At 56.3% G+C, this 18580-nt stretch overlaps 1 protein-coding gene and 1 long non-coding RNA gene across 6 annotated transcripts; one reads left to right on the top strand and one right to left on the bottom strand.

Annotated features, from left to right (window-relative positions):
- The first annotated feature begins 4868 nt into the window (after nt 1-4868).
- AK1 (adenylate kinase 1) lies at nt 4869-14932 on the top strand. 5 transcript variants are annotated; one of them, XM_023628957.2, is made up of 7 exons: nt 4869-4990; nt 8028-8066; nt 9619-9654; nt 9833-9996; nt 10697-10813; nt 14249-14440; nt 14693-14932. In XM_023628957.2, the coding sequence occupies exons 2-7, from the start codon at nt 8060-8062 to the stop codon at nt 14759-14761; spliced, it is 585 nt and encodes a 194-aa protein (XP_023484725.1). In that variant the 5' UTR covers nt 4869-4990; nt 8028-8059; the 3' UTR covers nt 14762-14932. The 5 variants fall into 5 exon arrangements, with proteins under 5 accessions (XP_023484725.1, XP_070106963.1, XP_070106962.1 ...); XM_070250862.1 differs by lacking the exon at nt 4869-4990 and adding an exon at nt 6281-6485; XM_070250861.1 differs by lacking the exon at nt 4869-4990 and adding an exon at nt 6612-6796.
- On the bottom strand, nt 7351-9082 carry LOC111770601 (uncharacterized). The gene is made up of 2 exons (XR_011432430.1): nt 8826-9082; nt 7351-8494 (listed from the first exon to the last, which is right to left on the bottom strand). It is a non-coding gene; the product is annotated as an uncharacterized lncRNA (long non-coding RNA).
- Nucleotides 14933-18580: the final 3648 nt, after the last annotated feature.

Genomic DNA, 18580 nt, shown 5'->3' with positions numbered 1-18580 from the left:
CTTCGTCTCCTGTGTCTTCCGGATCGAGCTCGGCTCTCTCTGGCCCAAGGCTGCGGGCCTCCCCGGACAGTGCCCCACTCTCCCAGCTGGGAGCTCACACACAAGCAGACGGCCAGCTTTTTCAGACGGACACTGGCTCGTGCACTTTGCAGTTTGGATGGCGACCTGGCCGCTCAGGGGGTTGGGGGAGTGTGGGGTTCTGGAGCCAAGGCCACCTGGCTTTTCCAGTCCTGCCTCCCCCCTGCCTGTGTGACCTTGGGCAAGTCACCTCACCTCTCTGAGCCCCAGTTCCCTCATGGGTGAGATGAGACCAGACACTGCTCTCGAGCTCAGTTCTAGGGAGGGGAGGGGCCCCCACCACAGGTTCTGTCCCAGTCAGGCCACTGAGTGATAAGGACTATGATGACAAGAACAGGGCTCTGTGAGAGGAAGTTCTGAGGAGGTGACGTTCTTCCTGAAGCCTGAAGGACAAGGAAGAGCCTTGCAGATATTTAGGGGAGGGAAATGACATCCCTGTCATAGAAGGCAACTGGGGGGACTAGAGGGAGGAGGGACAGGGCAGGCGCGGGGTCCAAGGTTGGCTCTGGGGCCTGGCGCCCTGGGGGCAGGGAGCCAAAATTTCCTGCAGGGCCCAGCGGGAGGGAGTTGGGCACGGCCACAGCCCTGGGGGGGGCGGGTTGTGATGAGCCGTGGACCCCGAATTGCTGCCACCAACCTCTCAGCAAAAGGGCTTGTTGACTCCGTGTTGGCAGGAAGAAGGGGTCAGTGACTCTGGGAGATTACAATCCGTTTAGGCAGATAAGATGCCCTTGGGAGTGGTCTAACAAAGGGTGACTGTGTGAGACAAGGGCAGGCGGGCGGTCTGCTGGGGACGGGGAAAGAGAGCTCTCCCGGGCACTGGGCCAGCGGGGATGGTGGGCCCCGGCGCCAAGAGGGGAGAATGGCACCCCGCATTTGTCTCTCACTTCCCGTATACATTCACGCAAATGGGTAGCCACGTGCCAGGCGCTGTATCAGGTGCAGTGGAGGAGGGAGGGAATGTCAGGTGGGAAGAATGGCCCCAACGAAATCCTAGTGGTGGCAGCAGGCAGCGAAGCTGCGGCAGGAGGGAGCAATGGGAGGTAAAACCACTTTGGGGCAGAAGGCAAAAGGCCACGAGTGGCAGCCCGAGGCGGGGCAAAGCCTCGGTCCTTCTTGCTTGGAGAGGTCGTCCTTGCTTGGACAGCCGCAGGACAGGCAGGAGGCTGGGGGGGTTGCAGGGCCCAGGGCCCAGGCTGACCAGACACAGTAACGGTGGTGGTGGTACGCATGTTGGAGGGACAGGGACTCCTTGCAAAGTCATTATGTGGGCAGCCCAAGGCCCTGCATGGGAATGGGGATATGAGAATAGGGCACCCTTCCAGCCCCATGCAAAGGCTTCTGGGACTCTGGGCCAGGCAGAGGGTTCTAGGTAGAATTTTTCCCACAATGCCATGGCTCTTCTGCCCGTGGGAGGGCATGAAGGGAGGTGCAGTAGGAGGGTGTCAAGAGGGGTCAGTTCCTGGGGGTGGACTCTGGGAAATTTCAGTTTAGTATCAGGAGGTGGGACTTTGGTGGAGGACACTGAGGGCAGGAGGCCTGGGGCCTGGTCCTTAACTCCACAAACTCTCACCGCCTCAGATGGGACCCAGCGGAGACTGGTCCACTCGTAGCCAAAGTTAGCTTCCTGAAGCCACATCATCACAGTCCTCTTTGCTCTGAAACCTTCACTGGCTCCTCACTGTGGCCAGGATCAAACCCATCTCCTCGTTTGGGGTTCAGGGCCCCCCCGAATCCCTGCGTATACCTCTTTGGGGGTGGGAGCAGCGGCTGCAAACCCTGTGTGTGCTTCCCGAAGCAGCCACTCCAGCTGTGCCCTGCGATGCTCCCCCGCCAGCCCTGCCCGCTGACATGTGGATCCAGCTGTGAACCACGCAGTGAGGCCACCCCAGATGCATCCCCCATGCTGGCTTGTTTTCAAGTCTCAGAATTCTTTCTTTAACCAAAGTATTTTTTAAACGTTTTAGAAAATTAGTTTCACTTTATATTCTTATGTTTTCAGATGTTTTCTATGTTATAGAATAATATAAGCCGTACAAATGATAGAGGATAGAAAGCACGGGCATTGCCCAGTCCTATTCCTTGTTAACAGTCTAGAGTATAGGCTTCCAGATTTTTCCGCCATGCAGTTTTTTCTTTCCCTGTCTCCCTTCCCTCCTTCTCTCCTTCCCTCCTTTCTTCTTTCCTCCCTCCCTCCCTTCCGCTCTTCCTCCCTCCCTCCTTTGGGTTATAGCTGAGAAGAAAAATCCTGAAACTTTAATATTCCAGCATTGGTGAGAAAAATCCATAGTTTGTATGCAAAGAAAACAATTCAAACAGATACTTGAAAGCAGACATTTGGTTGATTGAAAAGCCAGTTAAACTTCCAACTTTCTCAAATAGAATTACAAAAAGGTAGAATTGTGTTTTTCACAGAGACTTAAATATGGTTAAGACTCAGATACAGAATAATACAGGTACTTATAATAGTTTCTTTTTCAGTTTTTTAAGATTAAAAATTTTTTTATTGTAAAAAAGAAATACATAAGATTTACCCCTTAACTATTTTTTTTAAAGATTTTATTTTTTTCCTTTTTCTCCCCAAAGCCCCCCAGTACATAGTTGTATATTCTTCGTTGTGGGTCCTTTTAGTTGTGGCATGTGGGACGCTGCCTCAGCGTGGTTTGATGAGCAGTGCCATGTCCGCGCCCAGGATTCGAACCAATGCCCAGGATTCGAACCAACGAAACACTGGGCCACTTGCAGTGGAGCGCGCGAACTTAACCACTCGGCCACGGGGCCAGCCCCTCCCCCTTAACTATGTTTAAGTGTAGAGTTCAGCAGTGTTATTAACTGCATTTACATTGTTGTGAAACAGATCTCACCTTGAAAATCTATATCCACTAACAACTCTGAATTTCCCCTTCCCCCAGCCCCTGGAAACCACAATTCCACTTTCTGTCTATATGAATTTGACTATTTTAGATACTTCATATACGTGGAATCATACAATATTGTCTTTTTGTGACTGGCTTATTTCACTTAGCATAATGTCCTCAAGGTTCATCTGTGTTAAAATTGCTTTATGTGTAAAATAATAGATGCTTGTTGTATTGAAAAAGGAAAAGAGCACAGGGAAGGGTCTTTGGGTGGGAAATGGAAGCCAACCCCCCCCCCCCCGATCCTGTGCACGCACTTGCCCTCAATTCTGCTTCATTCCATCAACTTTGATACCATTGATCTGATTATAAGAGAACATGATTTCAGATGTGTGAAAATGCAAAAAAAAAAAAAAAATCTAGGACTAGAATTTACACACACACACACCCCTGAACATTTAGAATAATTTTCACAAAGGCGGGATAAGTCCAGCATGGTGGGCTTCTTGCCTGTTTCTCTTGAACCACCATCTGCGACGACCTCTGACTTCCTTTCTCGTTCTGACCCTAAGGCAGAGTCACCGTGTCCCTACCCTGCCTGGCCGTGTCACTGTCCCTCCTATCAGTCAATCCCCACTGGCACTAGAGAACCATCCTGTACACATTTCGTGCCCACGCGTGGGATTCCTAACAGCAGAAGGGCCCATTTAAAATTCTGATGGACATCGATTTGCTTTCCACAAACGTTGTGCCAACACACACAGCCACCCACAGCTTTTGAGAGGGGCTGTCAAACAACTTCTGAGGCAGAGCCTCTGACCCAGCGCCCACCCCCTCACAAATGGGGAAATTAAGGTCCCAGGAAGTAAAGACCTTCTCTCATGTCACAGGTGGCAGAGCTGGGACTAGACCCAGGCATCCTGGTGTCCTGGCTGCTGTAGTTGCTAAGGAACTACCCACCTAAGGTGGTCTCAGTTCCTGGTAATCTCACTCTCTTGTTCAGACACTTTCCATGGCTCCTTAGTGCCTGCAAGACAAATTCTCAATTCAACCCACCCCACCATCTGGGGCTGCTGCCTTCAAGGTTGTGATGTGGTCTGGCCGTCAAGTTCCGAAGCTGCATGGTCCTGGTCTCTGGTATGTGCTCATCTCCATGGATAAACACATCACTTTCTACCTGGGAACCTCACTTTCCTCCATGTTTAAGGAGTCACAGACATGGCACGCAGGGAGTGCTCATTTATGGAAGCTGGGTTTTTTTTTCTTATCAGGATTATCTGTTCCCTATCTGGGTACCCACAGCATCCTGAATGTCCCACGTTCTCGCACTCCCTTCATTGGGAGCTGCCTGGCAGCTCCACAGGGCAGGGCTGGGTTTTTATAACCTTCTACACAACCCCCAGCTGGGAGATGGGTATGTGGTGGGTGGTCTTTGGGGTCCTGGGGAGTTTCAGTTCCAGAGAAGTCCTCAGGGCCCCTTCCAACAGGGGAGAAGGAGTTCCAGGTGGGTCTTGGCCCTGGGGCCTCTGGGCAGGATCTGAGGAGGGGCTGGGAGAATGGCGGGGCCAGCAAAGCCCCCGGAATCCTTGCCTCAGTCCCCTCCCTCCCTGGTTCTGGCGGCTCTCTGCCGCCAAATTTGCTGTGGGATTTTGTGCAAAGAACCTCTCCTCTCTGGGCCTCAGTTTCCCCACCCGTCATACGGGAAGCCTGGTCCTGTTCCCCTGGAGTGATGTGGGCACAGTTGGAGGTGTTGCAGGAATGAAAAACCCTCCGCAAACTGTAAAGGGCTGTAGGGAGCGCAGGCACGGCCACCTGGGCATGCAGGGTTGGGGACGCCAGTCTTGCTCTGGCTTCCCAACGGGGCTCGGCTGGGTCCAGTCGCCCCTCCCTCCCCGGCGCGCTCTCCCTCCCTCCCGGCTCCCTCCCTGCCAACGCGGAGCGCTGGCTCCCGGCATGCCGCGCGCTGCTGACAGCCTTATAAATAGTGGCCTTGGCCACGGCGGCGAGCACGGCAGGGCGCGCGCTGGCCCCGGTGCCCACCGCACCCTCCGCAGGTCAGTGTGCGCCCGCTGGGCTGGGCGCGCGGCGGGGCGCCCTGCGGGGAGCGGGGAGCCGCGCTCGCCGGGGGGCCGAGCGTTTGTGTGTCGGGGTCTCCGTGGGGTTCGTGTGGCTGTGTTTGTCTCCCGTGATTGTGATCTGGATGCATTTGCCTGTCTGTATTCCCCAGGCTGTGCTCTGGGCATTTGGGCCACAGTTGGTGTCCCTTTGTGGATGTGCGTTTGTGGATGTGTGTTGCAGTCCCTCCCAGCCTCCGACACTGTCACACCTTTGTCCCGGCTGGTACTCCTAGGGCTCCAGGTCCCTGCCCTTGGCATATCCCCACTGGGGCCCAGGGAGGGGGGACTGAGGGCTGACTCCCCGTCCCAGAGGACCTGGGCAGGGATAGCCAGTGTGATTGGAGGAGCTATCCTGTAATGTCATTTTGACAGCACTTTGGGGACGGGAAGCCCCTGGGTGTTTGGCCCCCTGCCCCAGCCCCCTGAAAGGGCAGGGGCTCTGTGGGAGCCCTGGGGCCAGCACCTGGGGCCTCTCCTGAGCACTGCTCAGCCACCCACCCGGGATGCTCCAGCAGCAGTGGGACAGGGCCTGGGGGGGCAGGCCCAGAGAGGGGACACCAGCTGCCCAAGGTCACACAGCTGAGTGATGGAGTTGGGATTTGAACCCTAGTTGGTTGCCAACCACTGGGAAGGCTGCTCTCGGTCAGGAACTGGGAGACCTGGGTCTTGCCCTGGCCTTGCCTTGTGATTGAGGTTAAGTTGCTGTCCTTCTGAGCTCAGGTCCCCAGGCCCCTTGGCAGACCACCCAGTCATCCTGGGAGTCACTGTGGCCCTGACCTGGGGGCCTTATAAGGCCTGGGTGCTGAGCCTGTAACCCAACTCCATCCTGGACCCCCCGGCCACCATGAGGCCTCCTCACAACCCAAGTTATTTTAGACCAAGGAAGTGGCAGGTGCCAGCAGGACACTGGAGCTTAGGTTACCGGGAGGGGGCGGGGCGGGTGGGGTCCAGGCCACTCCTCAGGGCGGCACTGAAGGCCGTTCCTGGCCTGGGGACCCTCCCCCTCCCCCCGCCCCTGCCAGCTTCTAAGGGGCGTTGGCAGCTGCTCCTCTTCCTTGAGCACACTCAGCAGGAAAGAGGCTATTAACTCAGGCCCCAGTTTGGCGGGACAGTCAGCAAAGTTGCTCAAGGACCCACCGGGTGCCAGACCCAGAGCAGCAGAGAGCACAGCCCCAAGTCTGACCCCAGCCAGGCTCTGGAGCAAGTCCCCCCTCCTCTCCAAGCCTCAGTTCCCTCCCAAGATGGCTGTGAGGGTGGAGTGGGGCCCCCAGCCCTGTGCCTAGCCCAGGCCCAGTCTGGTGTGGGACACAGGCTTGCCGTACCACAGAGAGGAGCGATACAGTGTGGTGTGTGTGATGCTGGGGGAAGTTCCGAGGAGGCTCCTGCCAGTGTGGGAGTGGAGGGCAGAGTCCTGGAAGACTTTCTGAAGGAGGTGACACCTGAACTGAATCCTAAACGATAGCACCTTGGGGAAAGGCATCCGGACATTGGGTGTAACATTAGCCGGGGCCCGGAGGTGGGACATGATCATGGTGGGTGAGGGAGCTCCAAGCAGTTCAAGCAGCTGCTGCTGAGGCTGCAGAGGGTGTCAGGGCCAGATCACTGGGCCCTGTCAGCTATGTTAATGGCCAGGCTTTATCTTGGGAGCTGAGGGGGCCACACATGGAGGGGTTTCGTGCAGGCAAGTGACGTGGTCTGATGCTGTCAGAGAAAATCCTGCAGATTGCCTCGCAGAGGGCAAAGGTAGGGAGGCCCATGGTGGCAGGGACAGTGGCCAAGCCTCCTGTTGGGACAAGGAAGCAGCGGTGGGGACGCAACTGGAGAGAGGCTCAGGAGCAGGAGCACTGGGACGTGTGTGCGCAAGGCAGAGGTGGGCTGTGGGAGAAGCATTCCTGCTGAGCGGGGGCCTTCTGCTGAGAGGGACGTGGAGGAGCTGGGGACACGGGAGGGGCTGTTCAGAGTCTGTGGGGTCTGCGGGGCTTCCGAGCCTGTCCAGGGTCTATAGTTTTAAGGGGCTAGGGAGAGAGGCCTGGGCTGGCTGGGCAGGGATGGGGCATCTGGGAACTGAAGCCAACAGTGAGAGGGTGGAGTAGGGACGTGGGATGGGGGTCCCAAGGGGGAGGAATGCTGGCCGAGGGTCAAGGTGAGAGTGGTTATGATGGATGCTGCCCTGGGGGAGGGTTGGTGGCTGGGGAGTGGAGGCCAAAGGTGTGCAGATGGCAAGTCTGGAGACTGATGGGTGGTGGAGGTTGAGGGAGGCCCTGGGGGGGCTGGAGAGGCACAAGGTGGGACCCAGGCAGGGTTGGAGTTGATTTATAAGCGGACAGGAGGTGGAGGCAGTGGAGCAAGGTCATCAAGGCAGTGAGGGGGCAGCAGCCGCGTGGAGGGTGGAAGGTGGGCCTGTGCAGGGGCGAGAGCCTGGAGACCCCCTCACTTGAAAACTGTAAGGGCTGTGTCCATGGGAGCAGCTCCCGAAGCTTCCTCCCCCCTCAGGCTCTGTGTCCCTTTGATCATCCAAACTACACCCCAGATGAGGACACATGCAGCTCGGGTCCCTCCTCCCACCTCCGGGCAGCTTTCCTCCAGGCTCTGGGGAGGGGAGCGTCGTCAAGGTGCGGGGCAGACGCTGGCACCACACACGCCCTGTTATCTGGGACTTGCAAGGGGAGCAGCCCAGCAGTTGCTGGTGTCTGTTTAGGACCCCCAGCACTGCCCTCACCAAGCAGCACCTCCCATGGGAAGAGGTGGACCGGAGGGGGCTGCTGCCCTTCTGTGACAGGTGAGACAGCGGAAGCACAGAGAGGAAAGGTGACTTCCCCAAGGTCACCCAGCCTCCTGAGCTTTCCCTGCCCCCAGCGGCCCCCTCCACCCTCAAGGGCACGTCAGGGCCTGGCACATTCTGGTGGCTTGGAGGAGCAGAGGCGGGGTGAGGGGGCATCCCCCTCACGAGCCCCCCCGTGTCCTTGTGTTGCAGAGTGCTGACTCGGCTCCCCGGACCTCGGCAGGATGGAAGGTACGGAGTCTCCTCTCCTGCTCACTGCCTGGGCCTCAGTGTACCCCTCTGTTAATGGGGCGTGCTCTTGGGACACATTCTGGGAGGGGCTGGAGGAGGCTCTGGGGCTGCCGGAGGGGAACCTCCAGTATCCTCCTCGGCTTCTCACGGGATGTGTCAGCTCCAAGATTAATTTTAGAAGAGACGAGTCCTCCTTGAGGCTCCTGAGGGCCCCACAGCTCTCCTCCCACGCTGGTATTTATAGAGCTGAATCCCTGCCTTTTTCTGGAAAGGGTGGGCCCTGGTGAGAGGAGGCCTGTCCTGGGGAGAGGCCCCCAGTGTGCAAATGCCAGGGCTGACGAGGACAAAGCAATTCCCTCCTCTCTCTGGGACTCAGTTTCTCATCCAGTAGGGGTGGGTCTGGAGGATGTGTGGGGCCCTCCTGGCTCCTGTGGAGGGAGACATGGGGCAGACAGAGAGACTGGCTGGCCCACCTTCTGGCTGCCCCACCCATCCCATCCCTGGCAATGTGCCTCAGCCTGGGCGGCTCTTAAAGAAGCCCAGTGGGCCCAGCTGCTGCTGCCTGAAGCCAGCGGTCACCCTTCCTCCCCTGGGGCTCCGAACATCAGCTACCACTGGGCTGTGGCCTCCCCCCACACCCGGGCTTGTGCCTATCACACAGCAGGCAGAGAACGGAGCCCACAGAAGTCGTTCTTCTGACAGCTCCTCTGGGCCTCCAGCCCCATGGCGGGGAGGGCCCCTGGGAGCAGCTGAGCTCACCTCCTCAGTGCGGCAGGAACATGGAGCCAGACAGGCGTGAAGATTTCTGTCCTAAGGTCACACAGCAAGCTCCTGCTTCTCTGAGAAGGGACGGCCAGGCAGTCTGGGAAGAGGGCCTGGGTTCCACTTCCGGTTCTGGCATCCCCGGGGCAGATTCCTGCCTCTCTAGGCCTCAGTTTCCCCTGTCTGCTGGGGCTGTGGTCTTACTAAGTTCTTGGGGCCACCGAGGCAGAGGTTGGAATGTCAGCTCGCCTCCCTCTCTGGGCAAGGGTTCCGTGTGCCCACCGCAGCCCTCTGCCCGGCAACCGTCTCCAGGGAGACGTATGTTGTGGTTGCCAGCTCCACATTCGTACCGCCCAGGGAAGGCGGGCGATGGGCAGGCCCGGGGCCTGGAGGGGAAGAGGAGGGGATGCAGCAGAACAGGACAATGGGGGCCTGCTGCTCAGTGACAAACCCCCGCGATCAGGAAGACTCTAAGGCCAGAGGTGACCCGCCACCCACAGGGAGGGCCGTGAGGGTTGACCTCTGAGCCCCTCGGAGCAGCCTCCAGGCCTTTGCCTCTGCTTGTCCCTCTGCCAGGAACACCCTCTCCTCCCTGGCCTGTCCCAGTCTCTGAGCTTTCCTGGCCCCATCACCACTCACTCTGGGCTGTGGCTTGTCTGCCTCCCTAACAGAAGTGTGAGCTGTGTCTAGCCCTCTGCCTGTGGCCCAGCCCGGGCCTGGGACCCCAGAGGTGCTTCTGGCTCTTTGTCAAGACAGTGACTGAGTTCTGCTCCCCTTTTCCCTCCCACAGAGAAGCTGAAGAAAACCAAGATCATCTTTGTGGTGGGTGAGTCCAGGGAGGCGGGCGAGGCAGCAAGCAGGGAGGGTCTTCGCAGGTGCTGGTGGGAGCCCGGGCCTGGGGCTGCCTCCTGGGCTCTGCCCCTCCTCCGCAGGGCAACCCCAGCAGACCCTGTCCCTGTGGGGGCCCCATTTCTCAGGGCTTCTGAATGGGTGGGCGCTTGCAGGTGGGCCTGGCTCGGGGAAGGGCACCCAGTGTGAGAAGATTGTCCAGAAGTACGGCTACACCCACCTCTCCACCGGGGACCTCCTGCGGGCCGAGGTCAGCTCGGGCTCAGCCAGGGGCAAGATGCTGTCGGAAATCATGGAGAAGGGGCAGCTGGTGCCACTGGTGAGTGGGCCCTAGTGGGGTGGGGAGTGATGGTGGCCCTGAGTGGATGCCAACAAAGCCCACGACACCCTGGCAAGGCTGACCATGACCTTCCCTGACTCTGAACCCTCCTGTGGGTCCCCATGGCCCTGGGTGGAAATTTCCTTCCAGAAGCTCCCAGAGCCTCCAGGACCCTGCCCTGGTGACCTGTCCAGTCTCCCACCACCCTGGCCTTTCTCTCCCCAACCTCATCACAATCCTTCCTGCCTGGAATGTGCTTTCAGACCTTCCTAACTCCTCAGATTTGGGCTAAGACCCCCCACCTTTATACGCCTGTAGCCCTTCTTTGCCCATCCAACCCATGTCGTGCTTGGAGCTTGATGGGTCAGCTGTGTAATTATCTGTGTCCTCGGCAGACTGTGAGCCTCCTGCGGGCAGGGAAGGGCTGCTTTGTTCACAGCTGTGTCCTCAAGGCCCCGGACAGGAGCTGGCTGGGAGGCGGGGCTCAGTCAATACTATTGAAGGAAGGAATGAAGGAAGGAAGGAAGGAATGCCTTGCTCAATCAATCAAGTCTTCACAGTTCAGAGAAGGCTTCCTGGAGAGCGAGGCTTGTTTGGGCTGTGTTAGGGCAGGGGGAGCTTCAGGCTGGGGGGCAGCGAAGGCCCAGAGGAGGGGTAGGGAAGAGGGGCTCATGGACTCCTGCTTTTGCTGCGCCCCTAGGAGACCGTGTTGGACATGCTCCGAGACGCCATGGTGGCCAAGGTGGATACTTCCAAAGGCTTCCTGATCGATGGCTACCCTCGGGAAGTGAAGCAGGGGGAGGAGTTTGAGCAGAGGGTAAGATGCAACCTGGTGGGAGCTGTGACGTGGGGTGGCCTGTGGGGCGGCCAGGCGGAGGCTGCCATGAGGGCAGAGAGAGACTGATTGGGGCAGGAGGGGCAGGGGGAGGTTGGACGGAAACCAGGCAAGACTTTCTGGAAGTCTTTCTAGAAGTCTAGAAGAAAAGGTATAGAAGAGGAAGCACCAGGCAGGGGAGTTCACCACCCTGGGCTCAGGTTCCAGCTCAGCTGCTTGAGGCCTCGGGTCAGTCATTCTGCCTCTCTGAACCTCAGCGTCCCCTTCTGCAAAATGGGGAGAGACAGTTTGCCCCTGCCTCGAGGGGCAGCATGGGGATTAGAGAGAATGCGTTCTTCAAAAGTGGGGCTTGGCACCCCGTAAACACTTGGTCAGAGGGGCAAGGACAGCATGGACAGGGCTGGAAGGGTCAGCCTGGTGTGGGGAGAACATGGTCTGTGGGGCCCAGTAACTGGGGGTGATGTGAAAGAGGGAGGCTCAGGCCTCAAATGCCGGGGAGGGCAGTCTGGTCTCCTTCCAGGGACCACGGGGAGTCTGGCTGCAAAGAGTGGGCCTTGACCATGATGCTCTGAGCCGCCTCAGGTTCCCACCAGGAAAACCTGCCACAGGGTGGGAGCACCTCACCCAAACAGACACGTGTATAGGCACACGTGCATGCACACACAGGCACACAAGCGCACGTCCACATGCACACAGGTCCGGAGGCACACAAACACATGCACGAGGCCATAGGCATGTGTACATGTGCACACACATCTGGCAATGTACATGCACGCACACTCATGCAGTGCATGCATAGGATGCAGTACACCTATACACAAGGATGCACACAAGTGCACGCTCATGGGCACAGACAGATGTACACACATACACACACGTACATCCATACCTCTGGTGTCACAGGTCATATGGGGGAAACAGATGAGACTATAAATACCTAAGAGGGAAAGTTCAGCAAGGGTGGGTGGAGGGCTCAGCAAGGGCTTCTTGGCAGAGGGACTCCTTCCAGGTCTTGTTGGCAGGACTGGGCATCCCAGTGGGCTGGAGGCAGGACCAGACCCCTATGCCCTGCTCCCCACCTCTGTGATCTTTGGGCTTCTATAGCTTTGAGCCTCATCCAGAAGTTGGACACTGTATTTCTTTTTTTAAAAAAATTTTTTATTATTTTTATTTTATTTAATTTATTTTTTATTGTGGTCATGATAAGCTTATAACATAGTGAGATTTCAGTTGTACATTAATATTTGTCATACACCATCTAAGTATGGCCCTTCATCCCTTGTACCCACCCTCCACTCCCTTTCCCCCCCGGTAACCACTAATTTGTTCTCTTTGTCTGTAAGTTTGTTTGTATTCCACACATGAGTGAAATCACATAGTGTTTATCTGGCTTATTTCGCTCATCATGATGCCCTCAAGCTCCATTCATGTGGTTGCAAATGGGGTGATTTTGTCTTTTTTATGGCTGAGTAGTATTCCATTGTATATATACCACATCTTCTTTATCCCCTCATTGGTCAATGGGCACTTGGGTTGCTTCCACTTCTTGGCTATCGTGAATACTGCTGCAGTGAACATAGGGGTGCCTAAGTCTCTTTGAATTGTTGATTTCAAGTTCTTTGGGTAAATACCCAGTAGTGAGATAGCTGGATCATATGGTATTTCTATTTTTAATTTTTTGAGAAACCTCCATACTGTTTTCCATAGGGGCTGTGCCAGTTTGCATTCCCACCAGCAGTGTATGCAGGTTCCCTTTTCTCCACAACCTCTCCGACATTTGTTGGTCTTGTCTCGGTGATTATAGCCATTCTAATGGGCATAAGGTGATATCTAAGTGTAGTTTTGATTTGCATTTCCCTGATGATTAGTGATGTTGAGCATCTTTTCATGTGCCCATCGGCCACCTGTACATCTGCTTTGGAAAAATGTCTGTTCATATCCTCTACCCACTTTTTGATCGGGTTGTTTGTTTTTTTGTAGTTCATTTGTGTGAGGTTTTTTTTATATATTATGGAGATTATCAGATATATGATTTGCAAATATTTTCTCCCAGTTGGTGGGTTGTTTTTTCGTTTTGATCTTGGTTCCCTTTGCCTTCCAGAAGCTCTTTAGTTTGACAAAGTCCCACTTGTTTATTTTTTCTTTTGTTTCCCTTGTCTGAGTAGACATGGTATTCGAAAAAAACCTTTTTAAGTCTGACGTCAAAGGACACTGTTTCTTAACCTCTAAGTGGCTGCAAGACCTCAAGAAAGTGTCTACCCTGATCTGGGCCTCAGTTTCCCTGTCTGTGAAATGGGGGTTGACTTAGCTTCCTTCCAACTAGGAGGCGGTGGACCCTGTGGTCACAGGGCAGCCCTGAGGCACGTCCTGGTCTGGCCCCTATCTATGTACCAGCTGTGTGATGTCACCTCCGACCCTCAATGCTACATCTAGAAAGTGGGGTTAATGAAAGGCTCCATCCCTCCTGGGGCTGCTGTGGGCACTGCTGTGGGCGCTGCTGTGGGCGCTACTGTGGGCGCTACTGTGGGCGCTGGGCTCAGCGCAGGGCCCAGCCCTGCTGTGGCCTTCAGAGGTCTGGACACCGGGTCTTCTTGGCTCTGGACACCAGGGGGCGCCAGGGCCTCACCGAGGGAGGACTGGTGCCCTTTTCCCTTCCAAGTCATCCTGGTGGATGAAATGTTTGTTCCAATGACAGTGACATTGTTCAGAACCCCCAGAGCTCAGCAGCCCCTCACCCCTTCACTCAGCCCTTGTTCCTTTGTCAAGTCCTGGTCCAGCCCTGCTGGTGTAAGACAGACGCCAGGCTGCCCTGGGGGGCTGGCCGCCTGGCTGGGGAGACGGACAGAAGTCAATAGCCAGACGCCTTCCTGAGACAAGCCTGAGACAGCAGTAGAGGAAGGAGGACTGGAAGAGTTTGTCCGGGTGGCGGGGATGGTGGTGGGGGTGGCGTCCGGGAAGACTGCCCTGGAGGAATGAGATTTTGGCTCAGATCTGAGGGTGAGCACTTAGCGTTGAGGGAAAGGACTCCTGGCAGAGGTTCCTGGCATGAGCAGAGGCCTGGCGTGGGAGGAGGTTGATGAAAGCCTAGACCAGAGAGTCTGTGTGGCTGAAGCAAGGAGAGCACAGGAGTGAGAAGCACGAGACAAGGAGGGTGGGAAGGGCAGGCCGAACCGTGCAGCCCTCATAGGCTGGGGAAGGAGTTTGGACTTTCTCCTGAGGGCATTGGGGAGCCATGGAATAGGTCTGAGCAGGGGAGTGGCAGGGCAGATTGGTTTTAGGAAGGTCCCTCAGGCTGCCTTGGGGAAGGGCTTGAAGGTCTGAGTGGGTCTCAAGTGGGGCCCCAGAAGTAGGGATATGGGGAGGAGGGGGCCCCAGAGGGCAGGAATGGGGCCCCTGTGACTCATTCCCTGCCCGCAGATTGGACATCCCACGCTGCTGCTGTATGTGGACGCAGGTCCCGAGACCATGACCCAGCGGCTCCTGAAGCGCGGACAGACCAGTGGGCGTGTGGACGACAACGAGGAGACCATCAAGAAGCGGTTGGAGACCTATTACAAGGCCACAGAGCCTGTCATCGCCTTCTACGAGAAACGGGGCATTGTACGCAAGGTGCGCCCCAGCAGCCCCGGGGCAGCCCTAGGAAACCTGGCTTTTTGCCTGGCCTGGCCTCAGATTGCTGTGACCTTGGGCCAGCCCTCCCCTCTGGGCCTTGGTTTCCCCACTGGTTCAGTGATGGGCTGCTGTCCACCATGGCTGGGCTCCAGGAGCCTGGCTGGGCCTCTGGGGAGGTCAGCCCTGCCTCGGCGGGGCCCACCCAGCCGTCCCTGGTCGTCTCCACCCTTACGGCCCGTCTCCCCGCAGGTCAATGCCGAAGGCTCCGTGGACAGTGTCTTCTCCCAAGTCTGCACCCACCTGGATGCCCTCAAGTAGCGATGTGAAGCCCCTTCCCTACCTCACAGCCCTGCCCCGCCCCTGCCCTGACCGGAGGCCGTCCTGGCCCGAGCTCAGCGCCTCCACCCTGCGTGGCTGGAGCACAGACAGAGGAAGCCACTCTATCCTGTTTTCATGGACAGCTGAGCACTAAAGGAATTTCTAAGGACATTTGGTTTTACTCCTTTTTCTTTGCTTCCATCGGAGTTGATTCACGTGGCAGGGCCACCCTGGCCTTGGGGCCCCAGCCGCTCACTGTCCCCTTCCTCCTCAGGCCCCTCAGCCCCCCTCAGCCAGCTGCCCTCCCCCAGCTCCCATGGAAGGCCCAGGGCCCTTCCTCATACAGGCTGTGCCAGGCCCCGGCTATGCCAGGCCTGAGGACCCAGGGCGATGAGGCTGGGTCCCTGCTCTCGAGACTTGTGGTCGGGCAGAGCTGGGCCCTGGCCTGGGTTCCTCCGCATCCTCTCTGCGTGGCCTTGGCCCTGCCCCCTCATCTCTCTGAGTGTGTTTTCTGTGCTTCTTCACCGCTGGGGCCTGGGCTGCAGCAAGCAGCGAGGTCATGGGCCGTGGGGGCTTCCTGGGCAGTGCAGGTGGCACATGTCAGCTGGCCGAGTGGGCAGTGGATTGGCCTCCTTGGTACAGGAAGCTCTGAGGGGCTGTAAAAGGCATCAAGAGTGAATGGGGGGGTCACGGTCAGGGGTGCCTCCCTGAGGAGGTGAGACATGAAGGACCTCCCACCGTGTGGCCCTGGATAGGTCACAGCCTGCCCTTTCTGAGCCCATTTCCAAATCTGAATTAGGCTCGGTGGTTAGGACAAGAACACGCTGCACGAAGGGTGTAGGTTGTCAGTCACCACTGCGGGGGGCCAGGACCAGAGCGGCCTTGGGGATGTGCAGGGCTGGGGTGCTTGGGGATCCCCCAGGGTCTCCCGGGGAGCCATCTTCCCTTTTCTGTTCTCTTTCTCTCTTTGACCTCATCACTGAGAAAGGTTCCACTTGGTGCTCATGTGTCCACACCTGTCCCAGCCCCGGTGGGCTCCCTTTAAAGACAATAGGCCCTTCGGCCAGGCCTTCCTGGCTGGAACACAACTCCACGTGGGGCTGCTTGTGTCTGCTGTGTGTCCCTTCTATTTATGGCACATGTGGCTGGTTTTCCACTTACATTAGTTATTTAAACTTTCCTTTAAAATAAACAAAGGGCCGGCCCCATGGCCGAGTGGTTAAGTTCACACGCTCCGCTTCAGCAGCTCGGATTTCACTGGTTTGGATCCTGGGCGCAGACATGGCACCGCTCATCAAGCCACGCTGAGGCAGCATCCCACATGCCACAACTAGAAGGACCCATAAGTGAAAATATGCAACTATGTGCTGAGGGGCTTTGGGGAGAAAAAAGGAAAAATAAAAATCTTTAAAATAAATCTATTTAAGTTATAAAAGGTGGGTCTATTGGAAGAAGATCATGAAATAAGTAAATGATGGTACAGGGGAGAGAGGAGAAGGCAGGTGTCACGCGGGTGAGACTTCCGGTCGGGGGTGGGGGGTGAAGGCCTGTGCAGCTGGTCTCTCTGTTCCCCTCGCCAGCTGGGGCGTGCGGGGAAGCCCCCACCGCTCTGTGACCTCCCACCTCGGGGTCTCCATGTGGCACCTGTCAAACCGGCTTAACACACATGCACACATACACCCCTGCACACACATACATGCACATGTGCACACACCCCTCTGTCCCAAGGTGTCTGAGAATCAGCGTGAGGATGGATGGGAAAGCACGCCAAAGACAGGAAAGAGCTAGAGAAATCCACCTGACGACACAATCATCATCATCTTTATTTTTTTGATAATCAAAAACAGCTTCATTAATTCAGATGTGTCCCGGTCGATGAAAACCTAAGCTGACCCAGACTGCTCACCACAGCATCACTTTATTCACTTAAAAAAAAAAAAAACTTTAAAAAAAGCCATGAAAAGTTTAAAAGCTCCAGTAATCGCCACCCATCCTTGCCACCACAAACCTTCCTTCGAGGGTTTCCTTCGTGCACATTTGTTCCTTCAGCAACTTTCTAGAGCGCTTGCCATGCTGGCCAGACACAGGCTCGTGGGTCCTTGGCCCGCTGTCATGTGGCTCCTGGCAGGAGTAGGGGGCCCAGGCTCACAAATTTCCATCAGCTCTATTCAACTGAGACCAGTTCTGGGCAACTCAGTGCACAGAGCTCAGAGCAGACACTTGAGGCGGGGCCCTTTGGGGACACCCTTTGAAGATACCTAGGAGTTCACCATGAGACAGAGGGCATGGAAGGGCAGAGGGAACAGCCCTGCACAACCACAGAGGTGGAGAGGATCTGTTGGGTTTAGAGAGGGCAGAGGCCTCAGCAGGGCTGGAGTGCAGGCTAGAAGGGGTACAGTAGCAAGAGACGAGCGTGGTAGGGGGTGGGGGCCAGATGTGCAGGGCCTTGAATGCCAACCCAAGTGCTGAGTCTTTGCCCTAAGGGAAACGGGAGGCTCAGTGAGAGTTTTGTTTTTAATGAAAAATTTCAAACAAACTGAAAATTGGAGGAAATAATATAATGGACACCCACATACCCATCACCAGCATTGAATAATTGTTAACATTATCCCATACTCCCCCATTACTGTTTTACTTTTGCCAAAGTATTTAAAGTGAATTACAGATAAGAAAAAATTTTACCCCAAAAGTATAACTTCAGTAGGAATCTAAAAAGTAAGGACATTTTCCTGTATCACCACAACTCAGAGTTTCAATAACAGAGTTAACACTAACACCATAATGGATAATCTCAGTCCACATGCAATTGTCCCTAAAATGTGTCTTTGTTCAAACCAGGATGCAATCCAGGACCACACGTGCATTTGGTTGTGAGGTCCGGCAAACCTGTTTTAACCTAGAACGGCTCTTTGTGACATTGGCCTGTGAAGGGACCGGTCATCCTGCAGAAAATTCCTCCCAGATTCACCAGTTGCTTCCTCGTGGTGTCATTTAACTTGCTCCTCCATCCCCTGAATTCCTTGTAAACTGGAAGTTATTTGTAAAGGCTTCACAGATTCCAGTTAAGCCTTTGGGGCAAGAACACCTAAGAGCTGAGACCCTTGGACGGTTTTCAAACCAGGCAGGTGGCAGGATTTGCTGTGCTTCCAGCTGTAATGTGCACACAAATCTCCCCGCGTCTTGTTCAAAAGCTGATCTGATTCAGCGGGTCTGGTCTGGGTGGCGAGGCCCCAGCTGCTGGTCCACGGCCCACACTTTGGGTAGCTCGGAGAGAACCTGCGCTGTGCAGGCGGGAGCCTGGAGGGGGTGGGGGGGAGGGCACATCTCTAGGGTCAGGATGTGCTCATCATCCCGCGGTGGGCTGAGAGCTGGGTGTGGCGTCGGATGCCAGACAGTCAGTGTTGTCACTCTTCACATCTCCAGGGACACTCCAGGCAACAGCTTGCCCCAAGGTGCCAGAACATTCTCACCAGCCAGAAGGAGGGTATAGCCTCTGTGACCTCAGGGTTTCAGAGAGGAGAGCTTGTGGGTGGGCCCCCTGGAAGGGTGGCCTCAGATGCACCCCTTGGACTGCGCCCCTAAGTCTTGGCCTCGGGGGCCCTGAGGGCCTGGCCGGAGGCGCTGAAGTGGGAGAGGAAGGAAGCAGGGAGCAGAGGAGGCCAAGGCTGTCGCCTCCCAGCCGCGAGAGGGGCCTCGAGTAAACAGGAAGGCCTGGCGGCTCCACGGTGGGGGGGCTTTGAAAGGGTGGGGGCCAGAGCTCTACAGGACATGCGCAGCCTGTGGAGCGCAGGGCTTCCTAGCTCGGGAAGCAGACTCAGA

Source organism: Equus caballus, chromosome 25 (genome assembly GCF_041296265.1).
Source record: "Equus caballus isolate H_3958 breed thoroughbred chromosome 25, TB-T2T, whole genome shotgun sequence".
In the NCBI taxonomy this organism is placed as follows: Eukaryota; Metazoa; Chordata; class Mammalia; order Perissodactyla; family Equidae; genus Equus; species Equus caballus.
Note: the sequence above shows the minus strand (reverse complement) of the source record. Positions and strands in the feature narration are given on the sequence as shown.